General features: G+C 39.3%; 1 protein-coding gene across 3 annotated transcripts in view; it reads left to right on the top strand.

The window, feature by feature from the left end:
* The window catches only part of TMEM131 (transmembrane protein 131), a 234,962-nt gene that overhangs the window by 187,577 nt on the left and 20,426 nt on the right, over window positions 1-26,959 (top strand). For all 3 annotated transcript variants that reach the window (XM_073240054.1, XM_073240060.1, XM_036994615.2), the window contains exons 19-31: window positions 828-914; window positions 3,951-4,103; window positions 4,204-4,279; window positions 4,461-4,578; window positions 6,866-7,004; window positions 7,116-7,225; window positions 7,690-7,756; window positions 15,629-15,780; window positions 16,167-16,309; window positions 16,753-16,939; window positions 17,981-18,166; window positions 18,921-19,079; window positions 19,478-20,058. In XM_073240054.1, coding sequence (XP_073096155.1) covers window positions 828-914; window positions 3,951-4,103; window positions 4,204-4,279; window positions 4,461-4,578; window positions 6,866-7,004; window positions 7,116-7,225; window positions 7,690-7,756; window positions 15,629-15,780; window positions 16,167-16,309; window positions 16,753-16,939; window positions 17,981-18,166; window positions 18,921-19,079; window positions 19,478-20,058 — 2,158 coding nt within the window. The remainder of the gene's footprint in view (window positions 1-827; window positions 915-3,950; window positions 4,104-4,203; window positions 4,280-4,460; window positions 4,579-6,865; window positions 7,005-7,115; window positions 7,226-7,689; window positions 7,757-15,628; window positions 15,781-16,166; window positions 16,310-16,752; window positions 16,940-17,980; window positions 18,167-18,920; window positions 19,080-19,477; window positions 20,059-26,959) is intronic.

Raw genomic sequence — 26,959 nt, forward strand, 5'->3', positions numbered from 1 at the left:
ACAGTGTTGCTCATGTAATTGTATATTAATGATACCAAAATTAAAAATTAAAAAAAATTATTTGGGAAGTTGAGCACTGCTGAATTAAACAATTGCTACCCATATTCTTCTGCCTTTTTCAGCACATACAACCCTAATGTGAAAGAAAACTAATTCATAATACATGATTTGTTGGGAGTAGGTCAAATTGATTACTTCCAAAAGTGAACAATATGATAGAAATAAGTGCATTTCATAGATAGGCAAGTTTTTGTTAGTATGGATTAAAAAAACGAGGAAAAATATCCTAAGAGACGTATCTTTGTAAATTACAAAAAGGGTGGAGTGAGATTCAAAATCTGTAATGTTCAACTCATATTTTTATAATTAGATTGATGTTAATTTATGGCTGTATACAACAAAATAGAGCTATGTAGCTCTAGAAAATGCTAGTTTTTCTTTAAGAGTACAATTTGACTTTCTTTTCTGAATTAATAATCTACAAAATAACCTGTATTATGAAAAACCTGTTCTTCATTTCTTCCCCATTGGCTTCATTTACATGTCTTCAGTGAATCACTGAGAAGTACATGGAAATTTATTGTATTTCTGTGCATTTTATGCCTTATTTTGGACAGATTCAGCAGTATCCACTGATGATTTTAATACTGCTGCTAATTTTTTTATTAATTTGTGTATAAATAGTGCTTTTTTAATATTGTGTTAGTGCTAATGTAAGTCCAAAGATGAGTTTTTTTATCCAAAAAATGATGCAGTAACTGTCAAGATTAGTCTCAGACTGAAACATGTTTCTTTATGTCTGACATTCCTGACAATTCACTCCACAGATCCTGACAATTCCTGTGAAGGCTGTGATTGCAGTGGGTTCACTGACTTGCTTCCCAAAGCATATGGTTCTTCCACCTTCCTTTCCAGTAAGACATTTAATTTACAGACTTTTTCTTGCTCAGTTATTTTCTTTGCTTTTACCTCTGTGTTCCTAGAATTCAACAGCAAAGTCAGTTATTCTTTATTAATCACTTATTGTGAGTCAAGACATTGTGCCAAGTTGTTTAGGTGATAGAAAGAAGAAGAAGAAAAAATCCCTTCTCTCAAGAAGTTTTTCTGTATAGAATGGGAAGTGGGCCCATGATTCCTGGATATAAAGCTGGATGCAGGAATTGCCCTAAGAAGTGTTAAAATTAAGTGCTGTGAGGGAACTACACATCTAATTGATGAAGGTGCCTTATGAGGTGGCTTACAATTTCTTCCAGCAGGGATAGATAAGAGGTGGTGTGAACTGGCTTTCAGACCCCAGGGAACAACCTGAGTAGACACAGTGGCAGTGAAGTCTGAGATGGCTTTAAGGAGTAGTGCGATGCCTTACTCATTAAAATCAAGAGAGGTTTCAAGAGAGAAGATGGAATGGTATGTTGGAGTCATAGCATGAAAAAAAATAATAAATGAATTTAAGTCCATGAAAATCTAAAGTTTTTCAGAAAAGGCTTGACATCATCAGAGCTCTAAAGATTGGCTCTCTGGAAGAAGTAAATATAGGATGCATGTGGAAGTAACAGTGGACTGCCTGGGGGCCAAACCAGGGACTCTGGGCAGCATCCGCATGAAACCCGGCAAGGGGGGCTTAAGCTGAGGGCATTGACAGAGGCAGTAAAGCCCTTTCATATCTCCAAGGCTTTGCTGATAGTTTGCCTTGAATGTTCTTCCTCCAGTTCTACCTTCCAAAAACTTCTACACAGCTTTCAAGATTCAACTCTGTTGTCATCTCCTCTCTGAAGATTTCTTGACTCCACTGGACAGTATTAGTTGTTTCATGTGTGATCTTGGAACCCCGTGAAATCACCTTTCTTTGCAGCAAGCCTGCAAACATTGGCTTATAAATACTGCCTTATCGGTTGGTGTCCCCAGCAAGACAGAGGTCCTCTGGGAGAGGGGTGAGAGATCTTTGATCCCCAGTAGCAGTCATTTAGAAGATACTGGGTGGATGAAGGAGCAGAATGATGGAGAAGGCAACCAAGGCAAGAGACATGTCAGATGATTCATTTGAACTGTGCTTGAATAGCCTGAGGAGGTCAAACAAGTATGGATAAGGTAGATAGAGCAGTCAAAAACAGGACTTAGAATTTGAACCTAGAGAACAAGGAGGAAAGAAATGGGGAGACCAGGAGACAGCCACTGCCTTTTGCAGGAAGATGATGAAACCAGTTCCAAGCACCTTGGGGCAACTATAGAAGCATCTCTTACCTATAGTAGAAGACATGTGGTTAAGAGAAACAGTACATTGTAAAATCTTAATGCTATGTACATTTAAACCAAAATTCAAAATTTAGCTTGTTAAAAATAGAAATTTTGAATTAGTAGTTTCAGGGTTTAAGTTTGGGTCTTAATTAAATCTTTGTCTTGTCTTGCCACTTTGCACTGACTGTACAGAACTCTTGACTTCATTACTTATCCAAAAGGACCTTGTTCCTTTTTTCAATTGCCTTTTCAATCAGTGATCTCCTTGATCACTGCAGAAATTCTAGAAGGGATGAATGATTCAGTAGATGACACAGCAAAAGGCCTATGGATGGACTAAATGAGAAAGTATCTGTATAAAAATTAAGTAGTGGCTTTGAACAACTTCAAATTAAGCTTTCACATATCTTCAGATGGCTTATAGGACCAGATATTTGCTTAGAATTATAAATTAATTTGATATTACTGTCTTAGGCTACTATTACAAATTTTTATGGTTTGGGTGGTTAAAACAACAATTATTTCTCATAGTTCTGGAGGCTGGAAGTCCAAGATCCAGAGTATGGTGAAGACACTCTTCCTAGTTTTGTTAATGGCCCTCTTCTCTCTGTATCCTCACAGAGCCAAAAAGGCAGAGAGGGTGGGCAGGCTCTTGTGTGTCTTCTTTTAAGGACACTAATCCCATTCACTAGGGCTCCACCCTCATGACCTAATCACCTCCCAAAGGCCCCACTTCCAATATCACCGCATTGCGGGTTGGAATTTCAACATAATGAATTTTGAGGGAGACACAAACATTCAGTCCATAACAATTCCCAGATTCTGTAAATTCTCTTCAGCAGATGGAGAATACTAGAGCTAACTGATAAACAATACTTTCAAGTCAACATTTCAAATAACTCCTAGTTTAATACTTAATATTTGAATACTGTTGTAAAATGAACCTTTGTTATTTTATTTTATTGTAAAAGGTAATTTTTATTACCTTTTTTGATCCCTACTACACCCCTGAGAGACAAGTCATGGACACGAGAGAAGTAGTAATTACAGGGACATGAAGACCAGGTAGCTGCCAGGAAAACGCAGCAGGTTAGAGGCCAAGCCCAGTCTCTGCAGAGGCCTTGTGCTTCCTGCTCTTATGCTGTCAGCATGACACCTCCATGCCTGCCTCTGATGCCTTTCCACAGTGCTCCGTCTGGCTAGGCTGCAAATGATGGGCATTAGTCTTCACCTCACCCTCATTCAGCTCTTTTGCCTCTGTATTTTCTTAATTTCTCTATCTTTTGATACCAAATATTAGGCAGGAAAATAAATCTGATTTTTGAATGGGGGGGGTCTCATTTGGCTTTGGATTTTAGAATTATTTCATCCTGAATTTGGACATTTTTAGGACAGCCTGCCTTTGGTATAAACAAACCTTGCTTAACAAATTGGCAGCAACTGTTTACTTTATTCTAAGCTGTGTCTGTACCTCTGTTGGCATCCTCAGTATTTTAATGTGAAATGTAAACATTTTTACTTTTCATTTTAACAAGATTGCAAAGATTTATCCTGCTAGTTATTCTATATAAAGCCATAAAAAACATACATGTGAAAATTCTAGATGTCTTTCGGGCTTTCCTTTCTTAGAAATGTCTGTCAGATCTGAAGTGTGTGTTCTTAAGAAAATCCAGCTGTATACAAATGAGTGTGTTTGTTTTGTTTTCTTCCTGTAGGGGAAAATAGTTCATCAAAGTTTAAACATTATGAATTCCTTCTCACAGAAGGTGAAGATACAACAAATACGATCTTTGTCAGAAGATGTTCGATTTTACTACAAACGATTACGGGGCAATAAGGAAGACTTGGAGCCAGGAAAAAAATCAAAGGTTTGAAAATGTTGTATCTGAGAATTCCCATCCTTTAGGATTTTGTTATTGCGACCTTCTGTGGATTTGGGATTCATGTTTCTCCTGTGCCTCTTCATAGATTGCAAACATTTATTTTGATGCTGGACTGCAATGTGGGGACCATTGCTATGTTGGCTTGCCTTTTTTATCAAAATGTAAGTTATCTTGCTGTTCTCTCTTGTGCCCTTCACTCCTCCCAGAATATTCTTTAATGAAAGGCTGCTGCCTGTGAAGTCCATTCCTCTCTCTTGGTACTGTAGGTATCATCTGAAAGAAAACTGACAAGTGGATACAGATGTAAAGCTGAGTGTGTCATTACATGTTTCCTTGTTTTAGCTGAACCCAAAGTGCAGCCTGGTGTAGCCATGCAGGAAGACTCATGGGATGCTGATTGGGATTTGCATCAAAGCCTATTCAAAGGATGGATGGGAATAAATGAAAATTCAGGTTATAGGTTAGTGGTTTTGCTTTTTTGAAGTATTTTACCTAACTTTACACATTTAAAACATCTCAGTTGATGTTACTTTCTAAATGTTATTCTTGTTAGGTTATTTTACTTCTCTGTAGCTAAAAAAATAAGCCTCATCTTTAGAAAATTATTAATGAGTCATCTTAAATTGCCATTTTTAATTACTCAGAAATATACACACTACCATTTTTCACTTTTCTCTAGTGCTCTAGACACTTCCTGAACAATCAAAGAAACTATTTGAAGTTATTTCTATGTGGGATGACTACAGTGTTATTTAGACACATTGCATAAGAGAGTTTTTACCTACTACTGACTTCTGTTAAAAGCAAAGCAAATGTTTCCTAGGTTAACCCCATGGTAGAGACCAAGTGTCTTTTTGCTCATTGTGGAAAGAACTGCCTCCTCCTTTTCTCAGAGTTGAATTGTTAGGGGGGTCGGGGGCCCAGTACAGTTGGGCTTTACCATATGTCCTTGGAAGGTAGAAAATGTGCTAATGACAAGCCAGTACCACACCTGGATTCAGAAGCACTTGGCAGTATAGAAATTTGATCTTTTCTTGTGTTTCAGAAGAAAATTTGAATAGAATAATGATAATATGACAACTGTTTCAAACTGTTCTTCTCAATTGACCAATTTGAAGTATTTGTCAGTATCATGAGAATATTCCAGTTCATAGTACTGTAATATTTTCAAACCATTAATAATTAAATTTGAGAGTTTCAATTATCTGAACTGTCTGCTGTGAAAGTATTCTTAAGGCAAAAGAGAGTGAAATTTTTCCTTTAAAATGGTTAAAATAAGTACAAAGAGACTTCTTCTAATGAGCCTACTAAGTGAACGCTCATTAAGACACTCTGACCCTTACATTTCTATAGTGGACATTATAATATATAGGCAGCCTCCAAATTTTAACATCCAGTTATGAAAACTCATGGGGCTGCCAAGGAGCCTTGTCATCCTCCCACCCACCAAAACCCCTGCCTTCCTCTCTGCATGCCCAGCATTCCACCTATGACTCCTCCATGCCCCAGTGGTGCCATGAGCGTGGCATTCTCCCTGCTTCTGCCTTTGTGTTTCCTTGGCATTGTGCATGCTACAGAGAACACGTTACTAATAAGCTTACCAATATTAGAGTATCATAATTCAGTGGTTTTGGAATTAAAATAGGCTATAGTGTTTGGGCCCAGGGACATTTGCCCCCATTTATAACACCATTTCCTTAGGGAATGTGTTCTGAGTGTTAAACAGCTGGCTTATAAACAAGCAGAAGTAGGGAAATACTCAAATGAGGTCCTGAGTATTGTTAATGACTTTACAAACATCTGCACAAAACCCTCATTTTATTACCTCTTTGACTGACATCTTCATTGCCTATCAGGATTTTGCCTTATTTTTTTTATCTCAAGCGGAAGAGAGCCATAAGCCAAGCAATGAACTGCCTTCTCATTAGTTTTACTGAAAATATCCTTAGCTCCCTACTTTTAGTCTACAGCTTTCCACTAGGAGTACAAGACCTTTAGGATCCCCATAACATCATATTAGCTATACATGCCTGCCTTTACCTCTCCATATTCAGTACAAAAACAATACAGGTAATCAGTGATATTTGGCATCTCTTTGTTCCAAAATAAAGACATCTTCATACATGTCTATTAAAAGCATAGTAGATATTTGCAACAACATGAATGGACCTAGAAGGTATTACACTAAGTGAAATAAGCCAAGCAGAGAAAAACAAATACCATATGATTTCACTTATATGTGGAATCTGAAAACAAAACAAAATAAAATGAACAAAATAGCAGTAGACTCATGACACTGAGAAGTGACTGGTGGTTACCATGGAGGAGGGTTGTGGTGCGTGGGTGAAAAAATGAATGGGATGAAAAGGCACAAAATCTCAATCATACATAAATTAGTCACAGGGATGAAAGTACAACATAGAGAATATAGTTAGTGGTTCTGTAATCTCTTTCTATGTTGACAGACAGTAACTACACTAGTTGGGGTGAGGATTTAATAATAGATAACTGCTGAGTCACCATGTACATTTGAAACTGATATAGTACTGTATATCAACTATACTTCAATAAAAAATTAAATGAATAAAAGCATAGTAGAATATGAGAGCAAATAAACCTGTGTTTATTCAGAACCAGAATAAAATTTCTGTTTTTATTTCTTCTGTACCCAAGCCTAATAGAACTTCCTATATTCAGAAAACTCAAATATGTCCTTTTGATGGTGACTTCCAAATTGTTTTTTCTAGATTGAGTGCTATATTTGAAGTAAATACAGACCTTCAAAAAAATATACTATCAAAAATCACTGCTGAGCTCTCCTGGCCTTCCATACTTAGCTCACCGCGGCACTTGAAATTTCCACTTACCAATACAAACTGCTCTTCAGTAAGTATTCAAAGTGACATCAGTCTTTGGAAATACTTCATAGGGTTATAAAGTATCTACTCTTACTTTTAACTGCGGAAGTCTTTGGTTTACTGTGTCATTTTGTTTAAGGAAGAAGAGGTTACTTTAGAAAACCCTGCAGAAGTTCCTGTCTATATTCAGTTCATTCCTCTGGCTTTATATTCCAACCCTTCAGTCTTTGCAGACAAGTTAATGTCAAGGTAAGCATTGCTTTAGATCATGGAAATATTCCTATACCGGGATTGAATTATTATTTTGCACATTTAAAACTTTATTGCAGCTCATATAATAAGGGACTTGGCTTAGAGAAATTCTGGATCTGTAATTAAAGTTGAGAGAAGATTCTGGAGAGAGTGACATTATGTCAGTCACCAAGAAAAGCTTTCAGTTTAAGACAAAGAAAAACTAATGTTGAATTCCTTTCCTAAAAATGATAAAGAGAAAACAAGTAGAACCTTTCAAATATTTCAGTTTTTAAAAAATCAACAAAACATTAAGTGTAAGTTGTGGACTTCAATTTTTTTGAAGGCAGTTAATCTAGTAATATTTATCTAAGAATCTTCCGAAAAGGTAATCTGCAAACAAGCACAAACTTGATAATTACTCTATACCCCATAATTATGATGCTGTTCATGAAGAAATATATGTACATTTTTTATTCTAGGTTTAACTTGAGTAAGGTGGCAAAGATAGATTTAAGAACACTAGAATTCCAAGTCTTCAGAAACAGTGTAAGTATTCAGACTTCATATTATTCCAAAGATAAATTCAATGATATGATAAATGCAAATGTGAAAGAAAACTATTGACTGTCCTTAAGTTTAGCTAAATGGCAAGTTACTAAAGAAGTAAGAGCAGTCCAGTAATTATTTGCCTCTGAAAAGAGGCAAAAAACCCAGGAGGAATTAGTGGGCTTGAGACCAACATGAGACACACTGGGTGGAAGGTTCCTATTTGCAAGCATTAAACACTAAGCCCATGAAGGTTTATAATAATGGGCACCAGAGAATATATAAATAAGGTATATACTAATACCTAATTTGTTTTTAGTAAGCCTCAAAATATTGAGCTTGATCATTACAATTTTTATTTTGGATATTTTCTAATAAAATTGTAAGCTCCAGAACACCAGGCCTGTGGGTGGCTGTATTCATACTTAGCATAGGAAAATGTACAGTTGTCACTGAATAGATATTCTTAAATTAAGAAATGTATCCATAAGCTCATCTGTTTTAGGAACAAAATATTCTCTATTATCCAGGCCACACTGAACAGCCACTCAGCACTCAGTCTTGTGTAAGGCCCTTGTAGGGTACGTATCAGTCAGGAAATTCGCCCTTGGAAGTAAAGCCACCTTCAAACTGGCCCATGTCTCTTAGCCTCAGTGTTGTTCCTTCTGTGCAGCCACATATCATCCATCCATAAACATTTTGTTCATAAAGCCTTCGCTGAGGGGGAGGCCTTGCTTCTCCCTGACTCACCATCAACACCCATGTTAACTTTGGTTTTGATTGTCTTTTTGATGTGTGGTACCTTTTTTCCCAGATCTGGGTGTAAACTCCTTGAGGGCTCTCTTCTATTTATCTTGTTTCTTTCCCATATTAATAACACGAATGGTGTTGAATGAATGGAAGTAGGAATCTAGTTAATCCTCCATCATCTGAATTTGAGTGAAAACAGAAAATGATCACCTCCTTCCTCTGCTTGTTGGCTCTTTTGCTGAGCATGGTCACAGTCATCATGTGATAGCAGCTGCCTTCCAGCCATGCTTCTCTCTTACAACAAGGCGGTTTGGCTCCTGCAATATCCAGGCTTTGTATCTACTAGCTTTGTCATCTTGACCAAGTAAATAAACCTTTCTGAACTTCAGCTTTCTCTCTTGTAATGTGAAGTTAGTAATGTGTGTTTTATGAAGTTGCTGAGCAAATTAATCTCACACGGAAGCCCTTCATTTGATTCCTTGGTGTATAGGAAGCCCTCAAAAAATATTGACTGGATAAGTCAATCTGTGGCTAACTAGGCCAGGAAAGAAAAGCAACATGAAGGTTTTCAGTATTACAGGACATAATGAAGAACCCTTCCCAGCATTTCATGAGCACCTGGCATGTATCAGCATTATGCCAGATGGATTCACATTTATAATTTCATGTTATCACTATAGCAGCTAGACTGAGCAGTTACTAACCACCGTAAGAGATATTCCCTTATTCTGTTGGTGGGAAAAACAAAGCTCAAGAAGAGGAAGTAATTTGCTAAAGTTCATACCTGTAATAACTGGAGGACCAAATTCCAGTCTAGTTCTTTCAGATTCCAGAGCCCTTGCCCATGCCGTCTTGCCACCCGGTCATTGCTGATTAGGAGTCACTAATTAGCCTGTCAAGCCAGATATTTATGGTTCTTGAAACATTTAGCTTTGTGTTTTAATATATAAGGCATATGTTAGCCAAACGTTTGTAGAATAGTTCCTTTTTCTAAGTCTTGTCTTTAAGTCAATTTTATATAAAAAATGTTCAATGTTACGGGGTTTTTTCTGCCAAATAATGGAGGGAAGAAATTTAGGCAGTCATATAGTCTAGTCTCGTGCTCTTCTCTTGGGATCTTTTTGTGTTTTGCTTTTCCATCCATAAAATGTCAACATAATAAGCTCACAGTTATCTAGATTCCAAATAATCAGAAAGCTCAAGAACCAAAAATTCCTTTCATTCTGCTTTTATAATGGAAGCTATATATATAAGAAATAAATGAGCTAATATTTACCTTTTTTTCCTTATTGAATACAAATTCTTAAGTGGTATCTACGTGATATAAAACACTGACATATAGGCACTATGGAAGGTAGGAAGATGAATAAGAAAACTCTACACCTCAGAAATCCATTCTACATATGGAATTCTTGAGGTCTTAGGTGAACTTAGGATAAATTTGTCAGTTCTCCGCAGTGCTGTAAAACTGTAGTTCTTGAAATATTTGACTTCAGGACCCCTTTTCAGTCTTAAAAATTAGTAAGGACTCCAGAGAGGTTTTTTTGTTTATATAGGTTAAATCTGTCAATATTTACTGTATTAAAATTTTTTAAAGATTCTTTATACAAAGGGCTAACTGGTACATGAAAAGATGTGCATCATTAGTAGTCATTAGGGAAATGCAAATTAAAATCACAGTGAGATATCACCTCACACCTGTTAGAATGGCCATGATCAACAAGAAAAGAGGTAACAGGTGCTGGCATAGATGTGGAGAAAAGAGAGCCCTTGTGGTAGGAATGTAAATTGGCACAGCCATATGGGAAACAATATGGAGGTTCCTCAAAAACTTAAAAATTGAAATACTGTATGATCCAGCAATCCCACTTCTGGGACTTCCAAAAGGAGAAAAAACACTAACTCAAAAACATGGCTGTATCCCATGTTCACAGCAGTGTTATTACAACAGCCAAGACATGGAGGCCACCTAAGTGTCCATCCATGGATGAATGGCTAAAGAAGTTGTGATATAAATATATAGTGGAATATTATTCAGTCATAAAAAACAGGGAGCTCCTGGCATTTGTAACATGGTTGGACCTTGAAGGCACTATGCTGAGTGAAAGAAGTAAGAGAAAGATTCTGTATGATCTCACTTATATGTGAAATCCACCAAAAAAAAAAAAAACTAAACTCATAGAGAAAGAATTCAGACTTATGGTTCCCAGAGGTGGAGTTGTAGGGGGAAAGAACTGGAGGAAGGTGGTCAAAAGATACAAACTTCCAATTATAAGATAAATAAATACTATAGATCAATGTACAGCAGGGTGACTGTAGCTAACACCACTGTGTGGTATATAGGGAAACTGTTAAGAGAGTAAATCTTAAGAGTTCTCATCACAAGGAGAAATTTTTTTTCCTTTTTCTTTTTTCTTTTCTTTTCATTATATCTGTATGAGAAGATGGATGCTAGCTGAACCTCTTGTGGTAATCATTTCTGTAAACCAAACCATCATGTTGTATACCTTAAATTTATGCAGTGATATGTATCAATTATTTCTCAGTAAAACTGGGAAAAAGAAGTGAAATCCTTAAAATATTGATTTAACTCATTTAAAATAAGAATAAACCCATTCCAACTACATCAAACTAAAAAGCTTCTGTACAGCAAAGGACACCATCAGCAGAACAAAAGGGTACCCTACAGTATGGGAGAATATATTCATGAATGACATATCTGATAAGGGGTTAACATCCAAAATATATCAAGAACTCACATGTCTCAACACTCAAAAAGAAAATAACCTGATTTAAAAAATGGGCAGATCTGAATAGACACTTCTCCAAAGAAATTCAGATGGCCAACAGGCACATGAAAAGAAGCCCCACGTTGCTAATCATCAGGGAAATGATTAAAACCACAATGAGCTATCACCTCACACCAGTTAGGATGGCCAACATCCAAAAGACAAGAAACAACAAATGCTGGTGATGATGCAGAGAAAGGGGAACCCTCCTACACTGCTGGTGGGAATGGAAACTAGTTCAACCATTGTGGAAAGCAATACGGAGGTTACTCAAAAATATAAAAATAGAAACACCATTTGACCTAGGAATTCTACTCCTAGGAATTTACCCGAAGAAAACAAGATCCCAGATTCAAAAATACATATGATAAACCCCTATGTTTATCACAGCACTATTTACAATAGCCAAGAAATGGAAGCAACCTAAGTGTCCATCAGTAGATGAATGGATAAAGAAGATGTAGTACATATACACAATGGAATATTATTCAGCCATAAGAAGAAAACAAATCCTACCATTTGCAACAACATGGATGGAGCTAGAGGGTATTATGCTCAGTGAAATAAACCGGGTGGAGAAAAAGTACCAAATGATTTCACTCATTTGTGGAGCATAACAACAAAGCAAAAACTGAAGGAACAAAACCAGACTCACAGACTCCAAGCAGAGACTAGCAGTTACCAAAGAGAAAGAGGGTGGTTAAGGCAGGCGGGAAGAGAGGGAAAACAGGATTAAGGGGTATTATGATTAGCACACATAATGTAAGGAGGGCACAGGGAAGGCAGTATAGCACAGAGAAGACAAGTAGTGACTCTATAGCATCTTACTATGCTGATGGACAGTGACTGCAGTGGGTGGGGAACTTGGTGATATGGGTGAATGTAGTAACCACAATGTTGCTCATGTGAAACCTTCATAAGATTGTACATCAATGATACCTTAATTAAAAAAATGCAACCCACTCAATTTAACATAGATAAACATAAAAATGAAAAAGTTATATTTTCCCCCCAAAAATTTGCAAGAGTGGGTTTGTTTTTACAAATCTATTAAATGGCTCTCTAACTTAATACACAGATTCTTATCTGCTTCTGCATCTAATCTCTTAATGATGTATTATTTTGGTTGAAGTATATGATAAATATCTGACATGATACATACATGTAATTGCCTTTTTAATTAAAATACTATTCATCAGTCCTTTGGACAATACTGGTTCACTAAGATACACAGAGCTTCCAAATATTGACTCAGTTCACTCTACAGTGGAACCTTTAACTATTGGAAAGCTGTTGAGCTCACAGGGGTGGACCCAAGTTTTCCAAAATAGTAAATTTTGTTCAAACATTTGAATTTTATCATTGGCAGTGAATACTTCAATTGTTTTCTTTAGTTGAATGGATACAATTCATGAAAATATTTACCAAATAACTTAGTCTGAGTAACCATAGATTGACTGTCAGTCATTCTTTCAAGTAATTCAGTTTGCATCTCAAATTATAGCTTTTCAAGACTGCCTGATACTTCAGTATGCAACAGGAGTATGAATACTTCCCATTTCATTACATGGTTTATTAAAATGGCATGTGCTCAAGGGTTGAGATTTAATGAGATTAATACTACTGCCTAATCAGTAATAAAAGAATCTTAACTACAAGTGCATGGCTGTGAAGGAGAAAATCATACAAAACTCATTCTCCTTCCACATGTTAGCAGAACCATGAAGAGCTATGGGCATTCATAGCCAGCTGTTGCCACCTTCCCCGAAAAAAGTGAAGACCTAACGCCTGCTAGGGAAGTATGATAACACTGCTTCACTTCATGGCTAAGTGTTGCTGGGCAGCTGCATCTGGGGAGGTCTCTCCCTGTGCATTGGGTGAAACCTCAGCCTGGATTGGGGAGGGTACTTGACTCTGACCAAGAAAATTCTCAACCAGGTCAGACAAGTGTAGGTAAGAAGCGAGAGTAGTAGCAAATGGCAACGGTGCAATAGCCATGCAGACAGTAGGAGAAACAGGGAGGACAGGGAAGTCCACTGAACTGCTCAGCATAGGGCAGATCCCTTGCCAGCTTCTGAAGCCAGGGTCACCTGGGGTCCAATGTCTGCTCGAACCTGCATGGCATGAGAGCTAAGCCCCTACACCCCCAGGATTTGGGGCAGCTGAGGAGCATTGGATAAAGTGAGATTATGTTCTGAGAACTTCTCAAAGGAAAAGAAAGGAGATTTTGGGGCAGGCTGCTAAAGAGCATGATCATACAGCTTCAGTCTTGTCCAGGTCACCCTGGCAATGGGAACTTGGAGGCCCAAATCAGAGATCTCAGTAGCCCTTCCCTACTTGTCTGAAGTAGAACAACAGAAGACTAGTGCTTAAGTCTAGAAAGCTGAATGAAATACCAAAGTAACGACACCACTGGAAGAGCACAGACAAAACGCAGTAAGTCGAGCAGTGAGAAGGCTTTGTTTAAGGCAGAGATCACACTTGAAAAAAGGGGAATGCAGGCAGCCACAGAGAGGAGGTGCACTTAGAGCTTGGGATTTGTGTCTTTTAAGGGTTTCAAGAATGGGGCAAAGGGCCGGCGGACATAGACTTGACATGATGTCTGTTTCCAGTGAGAGAGATTATGTCTCCACCCATGGTCAATCCTCTAGATATTCTGTAAGATAAACTTACCACAAGGAATTAGTTGGTCCTGTTCTTCTCCAAGATAGTGGTTGCCCTCAAGCAGTGGGAACATCCCATTTAGGATCACTCGCCCTGCCTGAAGATACTTTCGGTTGTTGGTTAATCACCATAGAGTATGTTAGGAATCTCACCTCCTTAAAATGAAATCTTAGCCTTAAGATGGAGTCCCTTCTGTTCTTACTATACTATTTATATCTTGGCATTTTTCATCATGGGCAAGAAAGAATCAGGATGTTTGTCTCCTGTCCCTGCTCTGCCTCACAAGGGTCAGCAGTTTTACCCACCATTGCTTTTGCTGACTATCAGTGTGCATGTCAACACTGAAAAAGGCAAATAGCATCAGTTGGTATTATGAACATAGTTTTGACACCATGGATACCCTGAAAAGATCTCTCAGATCCCCAGGGGCCCAATGGGGTTCCTCTTTGAGAATCACCACTACAAAAGTTACTGAAAATTATCCAGGCCCTTGATGACACTCTTCAGGCATCACACCATGCTCAAGTGTTTGCCGAGTTACCAGAGGTTAGATTAGCTAGAGTTTGTTGGGAATACATCAAGTATAGTATGTAATGCATCCATCAATTACCAGATACTTTATTTAAAAGAGAACCTATTTGCCAACCATTTTGGAACAATTGGAATATTCTGTTGTCCTAGTAGACAGTAACAGAGAAGATTGTTACATGCTGAAAAAAAATTTTGCCTCAGAAGGGAAAGTTAAGAAGTAGTGTACTTCCTTAAGCCTATTGACTGTAAGTTGTATTTGTAGAAGTATGCCAGTGCAAGTAGATAGGTCTGTATGTTTTAAACTCAACTATGCCAAGTGGAGTAGAAAATCATACAGAACTCACTCCCTTCCACATGTTAGCAGAGCCATGAAGAGCCATGGACATTTATAGCCAGCTGCTGCCAGCCCCTTTCCCAAAAACATTTAAACTTAATGTAGCTTAAAAATCAGTGTATCCATATGTATCACTATGATTTTTTTATAAAAAACAAATTTTTAATGTTATCTGTAACTAGCTATTAAGTCATATTTTAGTTATGAAACTAAACTATTCTTTAAACTTCAAGTGTGAAACAGTAATTATGTGCTTAGTTTTCAAAATAAAATTCAAAGATAGATTGATGTGAATTGGAAATATTTTTACAAATAAAAACTACAGTGCATCCTTAAGATCCTCTAGCTAGCACCCTTCAAGGAAAGCAGTGACTGAGAGCAGGGGCAGCAGCATCAGTGGGACTTCAAGGTGCTGGATGTTGGTTACACGGCTTCTTGCTTTTTGCTGAAACACTGAGCTGTTCATCTTAGGTTTGTGTCCTTTTCTGTATGTGTGTTATATTTCAAACATTTTAAAGTTAAAAATAAAAGATCGGTATACAAAAACAGATTGTTAATTATTAACATGAAGATTTTGGTGACCTGAGGAACAAAGCCCCTTTGGGGACTTAATGCACAATAAAAAGTATCATCCCTGGTTGCCCAGCTCTGCTTGCTACCTGACTAGTGTCTAAGTCATGAGGGATCAAATTGTTTGTGTATTTAATCAATTCAAGAAACTAATCCTGGGCTGTAGCTGGGGTAAAGAAAAAAACATTTTTCCAGAGAATATATTAATGACCCCTGTTTACCCAATTTTTCAAGGCTCATCCAGTGCAGAGTTCAACAGGATTTACAGAGGGCTTCTCTCGACATTCAGTTTTAAACCTTATTTTAAAACCTGGAGAAAAGAAATCTGTCAAAGTAAAGTTCACACCGATTTATAATAGAACTGTTTCTTCACTAATCATAATCAGGTATGTTCTGTTATTTAAGCATAGGTAGATTTTTAGTACTTATATAGAAGTCCATACATGATTTGTTTCAGTATAAGTTTGCCTATCTAGTTTATGAAATGGAGTATTTACTTTATCCAAAATATGCACACATCGTACCTGATGAAACATACCCTTGTGATTGCATTTATGGCTTTAAAACCTGAATAGTCTTACTGTATCATGTGTGACTCTTAAAAATGAAAACCTCTTGCTCTTCTCTGTGTAAAAATATTCTGAAACTCTTGAAGTATAACTGTTTTAAATTTAGTGTATTCATTTCTACATGGCTTATAAGAGTAAAAATTATAGGTAAAAAATTATGCAAATTAGTGGGGGGAAAAATTCTAATTCTTGTTCTTGCATAGAAATAACCTGACTGTGATGGATGCCGTGATGGTCCAAGGACAAGGAACAACCGAGAACTTGAGGGTGGCAGGCAAGCTTCCAGGTCCAGGGAGCTCCTTACGCTTTAAAATCACAGAGGCATTATTAAAAGACTGTACAGATAGTAAGTATTCCTAATGGTTCCAAGGGTACAAATTTCAGCATTTATTCAACAATAAATAGAACAAAATAAAATAAAAACAACAGTATTTCTACATGGGCACGTATGTGTATTTCTATGTGTGCACATGTGCTTTCTTAAGATTTTTAAGAAAACACCCTGACTTGGTTTCAAGGTTGTTTGATTTGTATCTTTAAAGATTTAAATGCTCAGTATTCATTGCATGCCTTAGGTGATTTACTCTGTGTGTGAAAAATAGAGCATAATTAAACTTCTGCCATCTGAAATGGCAAATGTGGAGTGCTTCCTGATGAAATCTGGGCAGCAGATTGTCACTTTAGTAAGAGGAGGTGGCTCATAATCTCTGGCATTAATTCATGAAAAATAAATTAGTCATTTGGACCTGGAGCAAGATTTACACTCATACCTGATTTTTTTTCCTTTAGGTTCAAAAGTAAGAGAACCAAATTTCACACTGAAAAGAACATTTAAAGTAGAGAATACAGGACAACTTCAAATTCACATAGAAACCATTGAAGTCAGTGGGTACTCATGTGAGGGATATGGCTTTAAAGTTGTTAATTGTCAAGAATTTGCACTAAGCGCCAATGCCTCTAAAGACCTAATCGTATTGTAAGTATTTTCTCATAAGATTTTCATCAACTTTGCATACTCAAGTCATTTCAACCGTATGCACAGATATGCTTCCATCCTCACAAAAGGAAGCCTTTACCAACGAATGTGTTCGTTTGGTTTTTTTTTTTTTTTACTTAATCTTTGGTTCTTTCTTCGTATCTTTGTTTTCAAAATTGTGAAACTTTCTCTATCTCCCAAGTGGATCAGATAACCTTAGAAACCAGTTTCAAAATTAATTTCAGGGTTGTGTTAAAGCAGAGGGCGCTGGCTGTAAATTGGCTCTCAGGTCAGTCTCAGCAGCAAGGCAGCTGCTTGTGTCACGCATGCAGTCTTCCCACGGTGCACAGCGGCAGAGCAGGGATGCTTTGGGCAGAAGACCGCTTGAATGCCTGGGTTGGCAATAGTGGCAACATTATTTTAACAATTGATAACTTGTGCTGTAAGTTTATGTAATAAAATGTAATCTCTGCCCCCTTAATTGAGTGATAATTACATGCTTTTCAGTGAACACTTACTTAATAAGTAACTACATTACTCTGTATAAGGCACCGTGCTTGACACCTACAGGAATGAAGAATAAGTCACCTTTCCTCAAGGTGCAGACCATCTGGTTGGGGGGCAAACAGTTAGAAAACTAACAGAGTGATTGGGCAGAAAGCAGTACTGCAGGAGATGAAAAGATCTCTACAGCTAGGGTGGTGGTGTTTTAAAGGCACTATTGGGAGTGTATCCCGGGAGAAGAGTGGATTTAGATAAAGGCAAAGGGAGGAGGGACAGGAAAGAAACTCAGAGACCACGCACTGAATGATGTGAAGCTAATCACTCATTTTATGTAATTTCTCCAGTCATGCATAGAATATGATTGGTTTTGTTACTAACTTCATGGGATAATACTTTCTCCATCTTAAAATGAGGAAGTTGAATCTAAGTATCAAACTCAAAAGTTCTGATTTTTTATATTTGGTGTATGGGGCTAGTATATTTAAACTGCTTGGAATATATTTTTAAGACAGTCTTACTGCCGTCATTCTGTTTCAGGTTCACTCCTGATTTCACAGCTTCTAGAGTTATTCGTGAACTGAAGTTTATAACAACCAGTGGCTCTGAATTTGTGTTTGTACTGAATGCATCCCTTCCATACCATATGTTAGCAACCTGTGCAGAAGCCCTCCCCAGACCCAACTGGGAACTGGCTCTGTACATCATCATCTCAGGAATAATGAGGTACTTGTGGCTTCCTTTGAGGTTGGTATTCAGGCATCACCTGCCACTGTTTCTCAAGTGCCCACTGTGTGGCACTCACTGTTCTGAGTACTGGGGATCTGCCAAAAATCAAAGCAGACCTCTGCATTAGTCAAGCTTACATACGCCAGTGGGAGCAGTCAGAACTTGGCTGACATATACGATAAACATATTTGATAAGCACATTAATTACATGTTAATTTCTTAAAGGAAAATATTCATAACTTACCAGGTAAAGTTACTTGATTTGGGCATATGTAATTTACTCAACATAGTAGAATGTTTTTTTAAATAATATCTAAGCTACATACAACTGATGAGAAATATTTTTAGATCCTCAACATCCTTATGTTTTTTTGCCAGTGTACTCTGTGTGTTTTGAGAATCAGATATACTCACCTCTAAATTAATTTGCAGTTACCCCATCCTTTAAGGGAAAGAGTTGGCCTAGAGAATTAAAACTAAAAGAAAAGTATCCTCTAAAGAAATGTCTGTTCTGATAGAAATGGCTGTTTTCTCCATATAAGCCTTAGTAGGCTGGCATTCTATAAAAGTTGGTGTGCAAAGTTTTATTTATAATGCTTTGTTTTCATCTTGTCCACTAAAAATTGTCACAGGCATCTTTGTTTTTTAAGGTCATACTGTACTTTAACCAAGAAATTCTGCCTTTAATGTTAAATTGTATTACTCTTGCACTAATGAATGAACCCTGATGCCCCACCTTCTGTACCTACAGTGCACTGTTTCTTTTGGTAATTGGAACAGCCTATTTAGAAGCTCAAGGAATTTGGGAGCCATTTCGAAGGCGACTATCCTTTGAGGCCTCAAACCCGCCCTTTGATGTGGGAAGACCATTTGATCTCAGGAGAATCGTTGGTATTTCATCAGAAGGAAAGTATGTTCATTTGCTGGAAATAAATTCTCTAGTATACATAGATCTGGCTGACGTAATTAGAAAAAATAAGTTTCTGCTTTTCATCTTTGCTCAGGGGGAAAGAATCCTAATTCTAATCACTTAATAATACCCTGTGTGTCGCTGTCAGTTACAAGAACTCATAGCTCTGTTTCTCTTATGTTCGTGAGAGTTAAAATGTTCTCAGGTAGATGACTGACTCAGTTCCTAAATTTGCAGAGAGCAGACCCTATAAAGTTGGGAAAACTATCCTTATTCCTTGCTGTTTTTTCCTTAGAGAGGTTTATATTTGTGGTGGCTATAACTAATGAAATAAATGTTTTTTAATCTTAGATTTTGTAGGTTGCTCTTTACTGATGTGCAGTTGGTCCTTTTTTCAGCTTGAACACTCTCAGCTGTGACCCAGGTCACGGTAGGGGGTTCTGTGGAGCAGGCAGCTCATCGTCCCGGCCCGGTCCTGGGGGTCATAAGCAGTGTGGCCCAGCGGTCCATCCACATGGCAGCCACAGCAATAGAAACTCAGCTGATGTGGAAAATATAAGAGCCAAAAACAGCTCAAGTACCTCTAGCAGGACTTCTGCCCAAGCTGCTAGCAAAGCAGGCCCCCTTGTCTTAGACTCAAATGCCGTGGCCCAGGGTCCTGCAGCAGGCAGGAAGTCCAAGGGGGCCAGACAGAGCCAGCACAGCAGCCAGCACCACGTCCCCAGCCCGCTGGAGCAGCACTGTCCACCCCCACCACCACCAGTGCCTGTACACCAGGAGCCACAGCTGGACAGGCTGTCCCCCGCCCCACTCGCGCACCCTCCCCACCCCGACCGGGTCAGCAGCATGAGGCACAGCTCAGAGGACTCTGACCTCATGGGTCTCATAGAAGCCATGGACAAGGACTTCGACCACCATGACTCCCCATCCCTAGAAGTGTTTACAGAGCAGCCTCCATCACCCTTGTCCAAAAGCAAAGGTAAGGCCCTCTGCTCGCTCCCAGGAAAGCGGGCTGTGTGAGGGGAACACCAGCACATGTTTAAGGAGCTGGCGCGGTCGAGGTTGTGGTAAACCACTAACTCAGTTAGTGTCCTTCTGGCTCACATTTATCTCCAGTATTGGGCATCAGCTTTTCCCTATCAAAATGCAAATTGAGATACCCATTTATCATAAAAGATACAGTATTTCTTAGATTACTTACCAAATTCAGAAATGTTTTGGACACCTGTTTTCCTTTTCAAGTGTCTGTGATTCTTGTGTTGCCCGGAATAGGCTGAACTTTTTTTTTAATTGTAAAGATAATTTTTAACACAGTGGTAAAATGGAGATCGTCTGCCTTTTAACTCAGAAATAGGATTTCTTCACAACCTGTCCTTAGAGCAGAAGTTGGCAAACTGCAGCCAGCAGGCCAAATCACGACCTGTTTCTGCAGGTAAAGCTTTATTAGAAACACAGCCACTCCATTTACATACTATCTGTGGCTGCTTTCATATTGCAACAGCAAAGTTGAGTGGTTTCCAGAGACCGTAAGGCCCAGAATCCTAAAAATATTTACTATTTAGCGCTTTACAGAAAAAGTTCGCTGACCCCTGCTCTGGTAGTCTGCATACTATATTAGTTATCTATTTCTCAGTAACAAATTACCCCAAAACCTAGTCACTTAAAACACCAACATTTGCTATCTCACGGTTTCTGTGGGTCAGGCATTTGGGTGCAGCTTAGCTGGTCTCTCTGGCTTCCACAAGACTGCAGTCAAGGTGTTGCCTGGGGCTGAAGGCAAAATCTTAAGGCTCAAGTCAAGGTGAATCTGCCTGTGAGCTCCCTCAGGTGGATAGTGCCAGGATTCCATTCTTTGGGGTCTATTGGACTGAGGATCTCGGTTCCTTGCTGTCCCGGCCAGCAGTCTGTCAGGAGTCCTCCCCACTGGGCAGCTCAAAGCAGTTGGCTTCCCCAGAGCAGGCAAGCAAGAAGGCAAGGGAGAGAACAAGCTAGCAGGACAGAAGTCAGGCTTTTATAACATAATCTTGGAAGTGACCTGCCATCACTTTTGCAGTACTCTGCTCATTAACTTTTGCAGTATTCTGCTCATTAGAAATGAGGTCCAGCCCATACTCTAAAGGAGAATTCCACAAGAACTTAAATACCAGGAGAATGGGGCTCAGTGGGAGCCAAGTGTCTACCTGCCACTTGTACACAGGTAGTCTAATTGGTAATGTCTAAAATCAAAATGTAAAAGCCTGTAAATTGTCTCCTGCTCTATTTCAGTGTAATCCCTTTCACAGCCTGAACTTTGCATCTTCCTTTCTCCCCTGTGGTCTCTGTGCCAGTACGTGTTTTTCCAAGCCTAGTTAGGTACCTCCCTCGCTGATGTACTGAGGAGTTTTCACCTTTGGGTTACAGGGAACAGGGAACATGGCAGCCCTGAGAGCCCAGGAATTTCAGAGAATGCTCACTCTCAGTGACACACAAGCTAGTTATATAGAGTCTGCTTAGAATTACATGCATTCAGGTTTGTAAAACAGTAAAGTGTCTTGAATATTGTTTAACTTTTTCCATATAAATCTTTTGTTAGTTTATTAATAGAGCTTACTTACTTTAGGGTAGTTTTATAGTAATAGTAAATGAATGTTTAACATTCTTTTTAAATTAGATCTAGTTACATAAAGTGTTTTTCCCATATTGAGGGCATGAATAAAATAAATACGTATCATCCTTTCTTACCACAGAGAAAGAGTTTGACAGTCAGATTGAAAATTTCATCACGTGTGTCTAAGATAGTCCTCTAACATCAGTATGGGATGTCCATTTTTATTCTCAGGATCCATTCATTAGAATGTAAATTTTAAAATTAAAAAATGCTTTTTAATTTTCACATTGGTCTTAGTTGACCTACTAAAGATAATTAGTGATGGAGCATGGGTACCCTTATTATTATCGATGTTATTATCAGGCACCATCATTATTAGTGATTCTTGAGCACCTGAGGAGATAATGAGTAGGTGTTTCACAGGAGTACCATTCTACTTGTTACCACACCCGCTGCTGCTGTTTGGAAAGGAGGAAGCCAAAAATTTTTATTTTTTCTTTGTTAAGTGTTTTTTTTTTTTTGTTATCAGTAATCTACAATTACATGAAGAACATTATGTTTACTAGGGTCCCCCCTTCACCAAGTCCCCCCCACAAACCCCATTACAGTCACTGTCCATCAGCGTAGTAAGATGTTGTAGAGTCACTACCTGTCTTCTCTGTGTTGCACAGCCCTCCCCTTCCACCCCCCCCACATTATACATGCTAATCATAATACCCCTCTTCTTCTTCCCCGCCCTTATCCCTCCCTACCCTCCCATTCTCCCCAGTCTCTTTCCCTTTGGTAACTGTTAGTTACCAATCACAGAATCCATTGTTGGGTTCTGTGATTCTGCTGCTGTTCTGTTCCTTCAGTTTTTCTTTGTTCTTATACTCACATATGAGTGAAATCATTTGGTATTTGTCTTTCTCTGCTTGGCTTATTTCACTGAGCATAATACCCTCTAGCTCCATCCATGTTGTTGCAAATGGTAGAATTTGTTTTCTTCTTATGGCTGAATAATATTCCATTGTGTATATGTACCACATCTTCTTTACCCATTCATCTACTGATGGACACTTAGGTTGCTTCCATTTCTTGGCTATTGTAAATAGTGCTACAATAAACCTAGGGGTGCATCTGTCTTTTTCAGACTGGCTGCTGCATTCTTAGGGTAAATTCCTAGAAGTGGAATTCCTGGGTCAAATGGTATGTCTATTTTGAGTATTTTGAGGAACCTCCATATTGCTTTCCACAATGGTTGAACTAATTTACATTCCCACCAGCAGTGTAGGAGGGTTCCCCTTTCTCCACAACCTTGCCAACATTTGTTGTTGTTTGTCTTTTGGATGGTAGCCATCCTTACTGGTGTGAGGTGATATCTCATTGTGGTTTTAATTTGCAATTCTCTGATAACTAGCGATGTGGAGCATCTTTTCATGTGTCTGTTGGCCATCTGAATTTCTTCTTTGGAGAACTGTCTGCTCATCTCCTCTGCCCATTTTTTAATTGGATTATTTTTTTGTTAAGTGTTTTTATTGAAATATAACCTGCATATAGAAAGCCAGTCTTTAAATGAACTTTAAACCCTGGGCATTGATCTCCGGGTTGCAAAATAGTGGTATGTCATAAAACCTTTAGTTGAGTAGAACCTTTATAATCCCTTTAAAGCTTTCCAACACCCCTGTAAATAGTCATTGTGTTTATATTTAAATGTGAACCTCTTTTCAAAGGTACCCTGTTCTCTGCCCCCACTCACAATATTTCAAATAAAAAAGTCTTCCTTGCAATGAATGAGCTTATGTAATTTCTACTATTGTAAACTGTTCAGAATGACATCTCTCCAACCGAATGTGAGTCTCCTAGATCTTGCCTACATCTGTAGCCATCCAGCCACTCCTCTAGTCACTCCTCCAATTGCTATTCCTCATAGAAGGTGACGCCCAGAAAGGCCCTGGCGTGGACCTGAGTGGGGCTCATCAGCCGGGCAGTCATGAGATTGTGTACTTCTGTGGTTTCTCCCCCAGGAACACCTACACCCTGGCAACTGGACAGAGACCATTGCTGGGTTGAGGGTTAAAACCTGAGAAAGTTCAGAACCTGGTGCAGTCAGTTCTCAGTATCTGCTTTAACTGAAGAAATGGTGGAATCTGCAGCCATCCTCATTTCTGGCTTTGGTGGTCTGAGGGGCAGCTTTCTCCAGGGTAGAGAGAAGCAGAGTGGCATGGGGTCACAAAGCCAGGCTTACCCTTAGGCAGGCCCAGTTCACATCCTGGCTCTGCCACTTACTGCAGGACTCGAGAACAAGTGGTCCTCTGAGCCGCCATTTGTTAAAGTAGAGCAGGTCAGTACTACCCACAGCATACGATTGTGACTAGGGCAGGGAGGGTGTGCACCACCTCAGGCCTGCTGAGTTGAAGGTGGCTGTGGAACATCCCAGCAGAAATGCCTGCTTGGAACTTGGTCTTGAGGGTGAGAAATGGGACAAGTAGAGGCTAAAGACAGAATCCTGAGGGCAAGGCCAGCAGGAGGAAGGCCAGCCGACCATGTAACAGGAAGCAGGAAGAAGATGTGGTCAGCATATCCCAACAAGGCCAGAAGCAGTGAAGAGCGAGCAGAGCCGCACAGAGCCTGGCAGTGAGGACAGTGCTTGACCTTGGCAAGATAGTTTCTGTGAAGCAAGAGGCCCCAAAGCCAGGTTACTGTGGCTTAGAGAAAACCTTTCACACCAGGCTGTTAACAGTGGCCACCTCTTAGTGTCTGCATTGGGGGCATTTACTCTTTAATCTCTAGTTTCCATGTTCTCTCATTTTTGACAAGGAATAGGAATGAATATATTGTGTGGTATCTTTAATGAAAAAAAATGGAGATCACAGTACTTGAAAGTATGTATGGGCCAATGACAGAAAGCCAGTAGAGCTTGAGAGCAGTGGTGTTGGTCAGCACTTAAGTTTGGAGTAGTCACATTGCAAATAGCTGAGACATCTGTTGACTGGGAGTCCATGGGCCCTGAGAGGGGTTTGTAGAACCAGCTCCTCAGGTACCACTGGGGGCCCAGCTGAGGGTCACTGTGGCACTCCCTCACACTTCTGTCCTTTTTCTCCAATGTACACTGCAGCCCAAGGGTGGAGAGTGAAAGCTGGCTAGTTAGATTACAATGATGTTGGAATCCTGTAGGACTGGGAAGGTACCAGGACATGGGGCGTTGGTAGGAGAGCAACGCACATGCTGGACTGTGTGGGATTAGCTGCCTGGAGAAGGACATGAAGCCGGACAAGACGTGGACAAGCCAGTGGGTGGGGGATCCAGTGAGCTAAATGGCAGGGATGGTAGGAGCAAGGGGCTAATGGAGACTTAGGTATGGAAATGAGGCCCAAGGGTTTAGTGTTTCAGAAGAAAAGCAGTTCTGGGCAATCACAGGTTCTTAGGTGCGGCCTTGGAAATGGAATGTGTAAGTGACATGGAAGTGATGCCCATTAGCAGCAGGAAGGCCACAGAGCTAGAGGTCCACACACCCTTACTCAGCACTCTGGAGCCACGTGTATTTGGGAATTCAGATTTTTTGAAAGGTTCATAGTACATATAGCTTGTGATTCATAAGACTATCTATGGAGGAAGCATCATATCAGTTCAGCTTAGGTTGTACTCCTGAGAGTTTAGGCATCAAATTTTGCTTCTAAATAAGTTAGAAAAAGCTTTAGAGAGCTTTTGGGATTTCAGGGTTACTGATAAGAGATTGTCGGTCTGACCTGTACAAGGCCTGGAGCCCACATGATTGGAGGTTGAGGGTCAGAGGAAGTCCACGAATCTGGTGCCAGGTGTTGTGTAGGAATGTCATGTATGTACTTATATGTAGTGTATATAGATCCTGAATATAGAGGTTCTAGGAGCACAGATCTGATCAATTCCCTCTCCTGCCTTCTGGGCTGCCTGCCAAGGGAACAGACAAGATGCAGAGTGAAAATCATAAAATCTGCCCTAAACTCCCTCCTCCCTCCAAAAGCAGAGCTAAGTATTGGAGAAGCCTGAGGCTTGGTTAATAAGCTTTCCACTCACTCTTCTATTACTAAATATAGTCCCACAGGCAAAAACACTAGTCCTTGGACTAAATCTAACCTGATTTACCTCACACAGGTGGAGAAGCTGGGCAGGAGTGAGCTGAGAGAAGGGCTAGTGTTGGAAGGGAAGCAGGCCCTCTGAGGTCAGCTTGCCATCTGGGACAGGAAGTGCAGTGGCTAACCCACACAGAGCCATGTCCTGGAGGACAGGGTATCAGAGGCTCTTAAGGCCTTGCTACCCAAAGTTGCCGTCCAGGGACCAGCAGTAGTGACATCACCTGGGAGCTTTGAGAAATGGAGAGTGTTGGGCCCCAACCCAGACCGTAGAATGAGAATCTGCATTTAACAAGATTGGGAGGTTGGAATAACCTGTGTTAAGCCATTATAACCCCACCCACAAATGGAATATAATCAGTGAATGTCCTTGGGAGGCGGGCACTGGTCCCATCTAGTGACATTTTGGGCGGGTGAGGAGTTGCCCTCAAAGTATATGGAGAGAAATGCCAACACAGAAGAACAAGCTGTCTTCTCCCAACATTAAAGTGTAGTTAAGTTTTCTTTTGAATATCTGTGATATTTTATTTCTAGAATAAACAAATCCAAAATCTAATTGAATTTAACAATTTTATAGAAAACCTAATTTAACTCTGTATACTATAAAGTTTTGGTTGTTCGGCCTTTTTTCCTAGTCCTGCATGCTGCAAATGGTATATACAACTTTCTAAAGACAGAAGAAAAACTAGAACAAACCAGACAGAGTATGGATAGACTAATTTCTTCTCTGGGATAGCAGTAAAATTTTTTCACTTAGTAGAAATTCTTTTCTGACTTCTCTTGAGCTAAAGAAGTATCTTTGCTGTCTAAGCACAGAGCTTAGTGAGGCCAAATAATACAACTGCTATAAAACTCAGAAAACAATTAATTTGCTTTAGCTTAAAGAACTCCTGAAGAGTTTTCTTCATAGGCATTTTTTGGAGTGTTTTTGTTTCTCATACTCTTATAAAGGTATTATTTCAAAACAAATAGGGGGAAATAAATTTACATGGTGCATACTGACCCAACTAAGTCATGTGTTGGTCTATATTGTTTATCAGCCTCATTGAGACCGTTTAAACAGCCAAAAGCTGAGGAGAAATTCAGATTCTGCCTGAGCTCTGAGCTGGTGTTTCTCTAGACAGTCTGCAGGATGTCCGGTGGGCTATGCTGACACTGCCCAGCCTGTCAGGCCCACTGCTGCCGGGACTGCACCAGTTACG

This window comes from Manis javanica, chromosome 1 (assembly GCF_040802235.1).
Source record: "Manis javanica isolate MJ-LG chromosome 1, MJ_LKY, whole genome shotgun sequence".
Taxonomy (NCBI): Eukaryota; Metazoa; Chordata; class Mammalia; order Pholidota; family Manidae; genus Manis; species Manis javanica.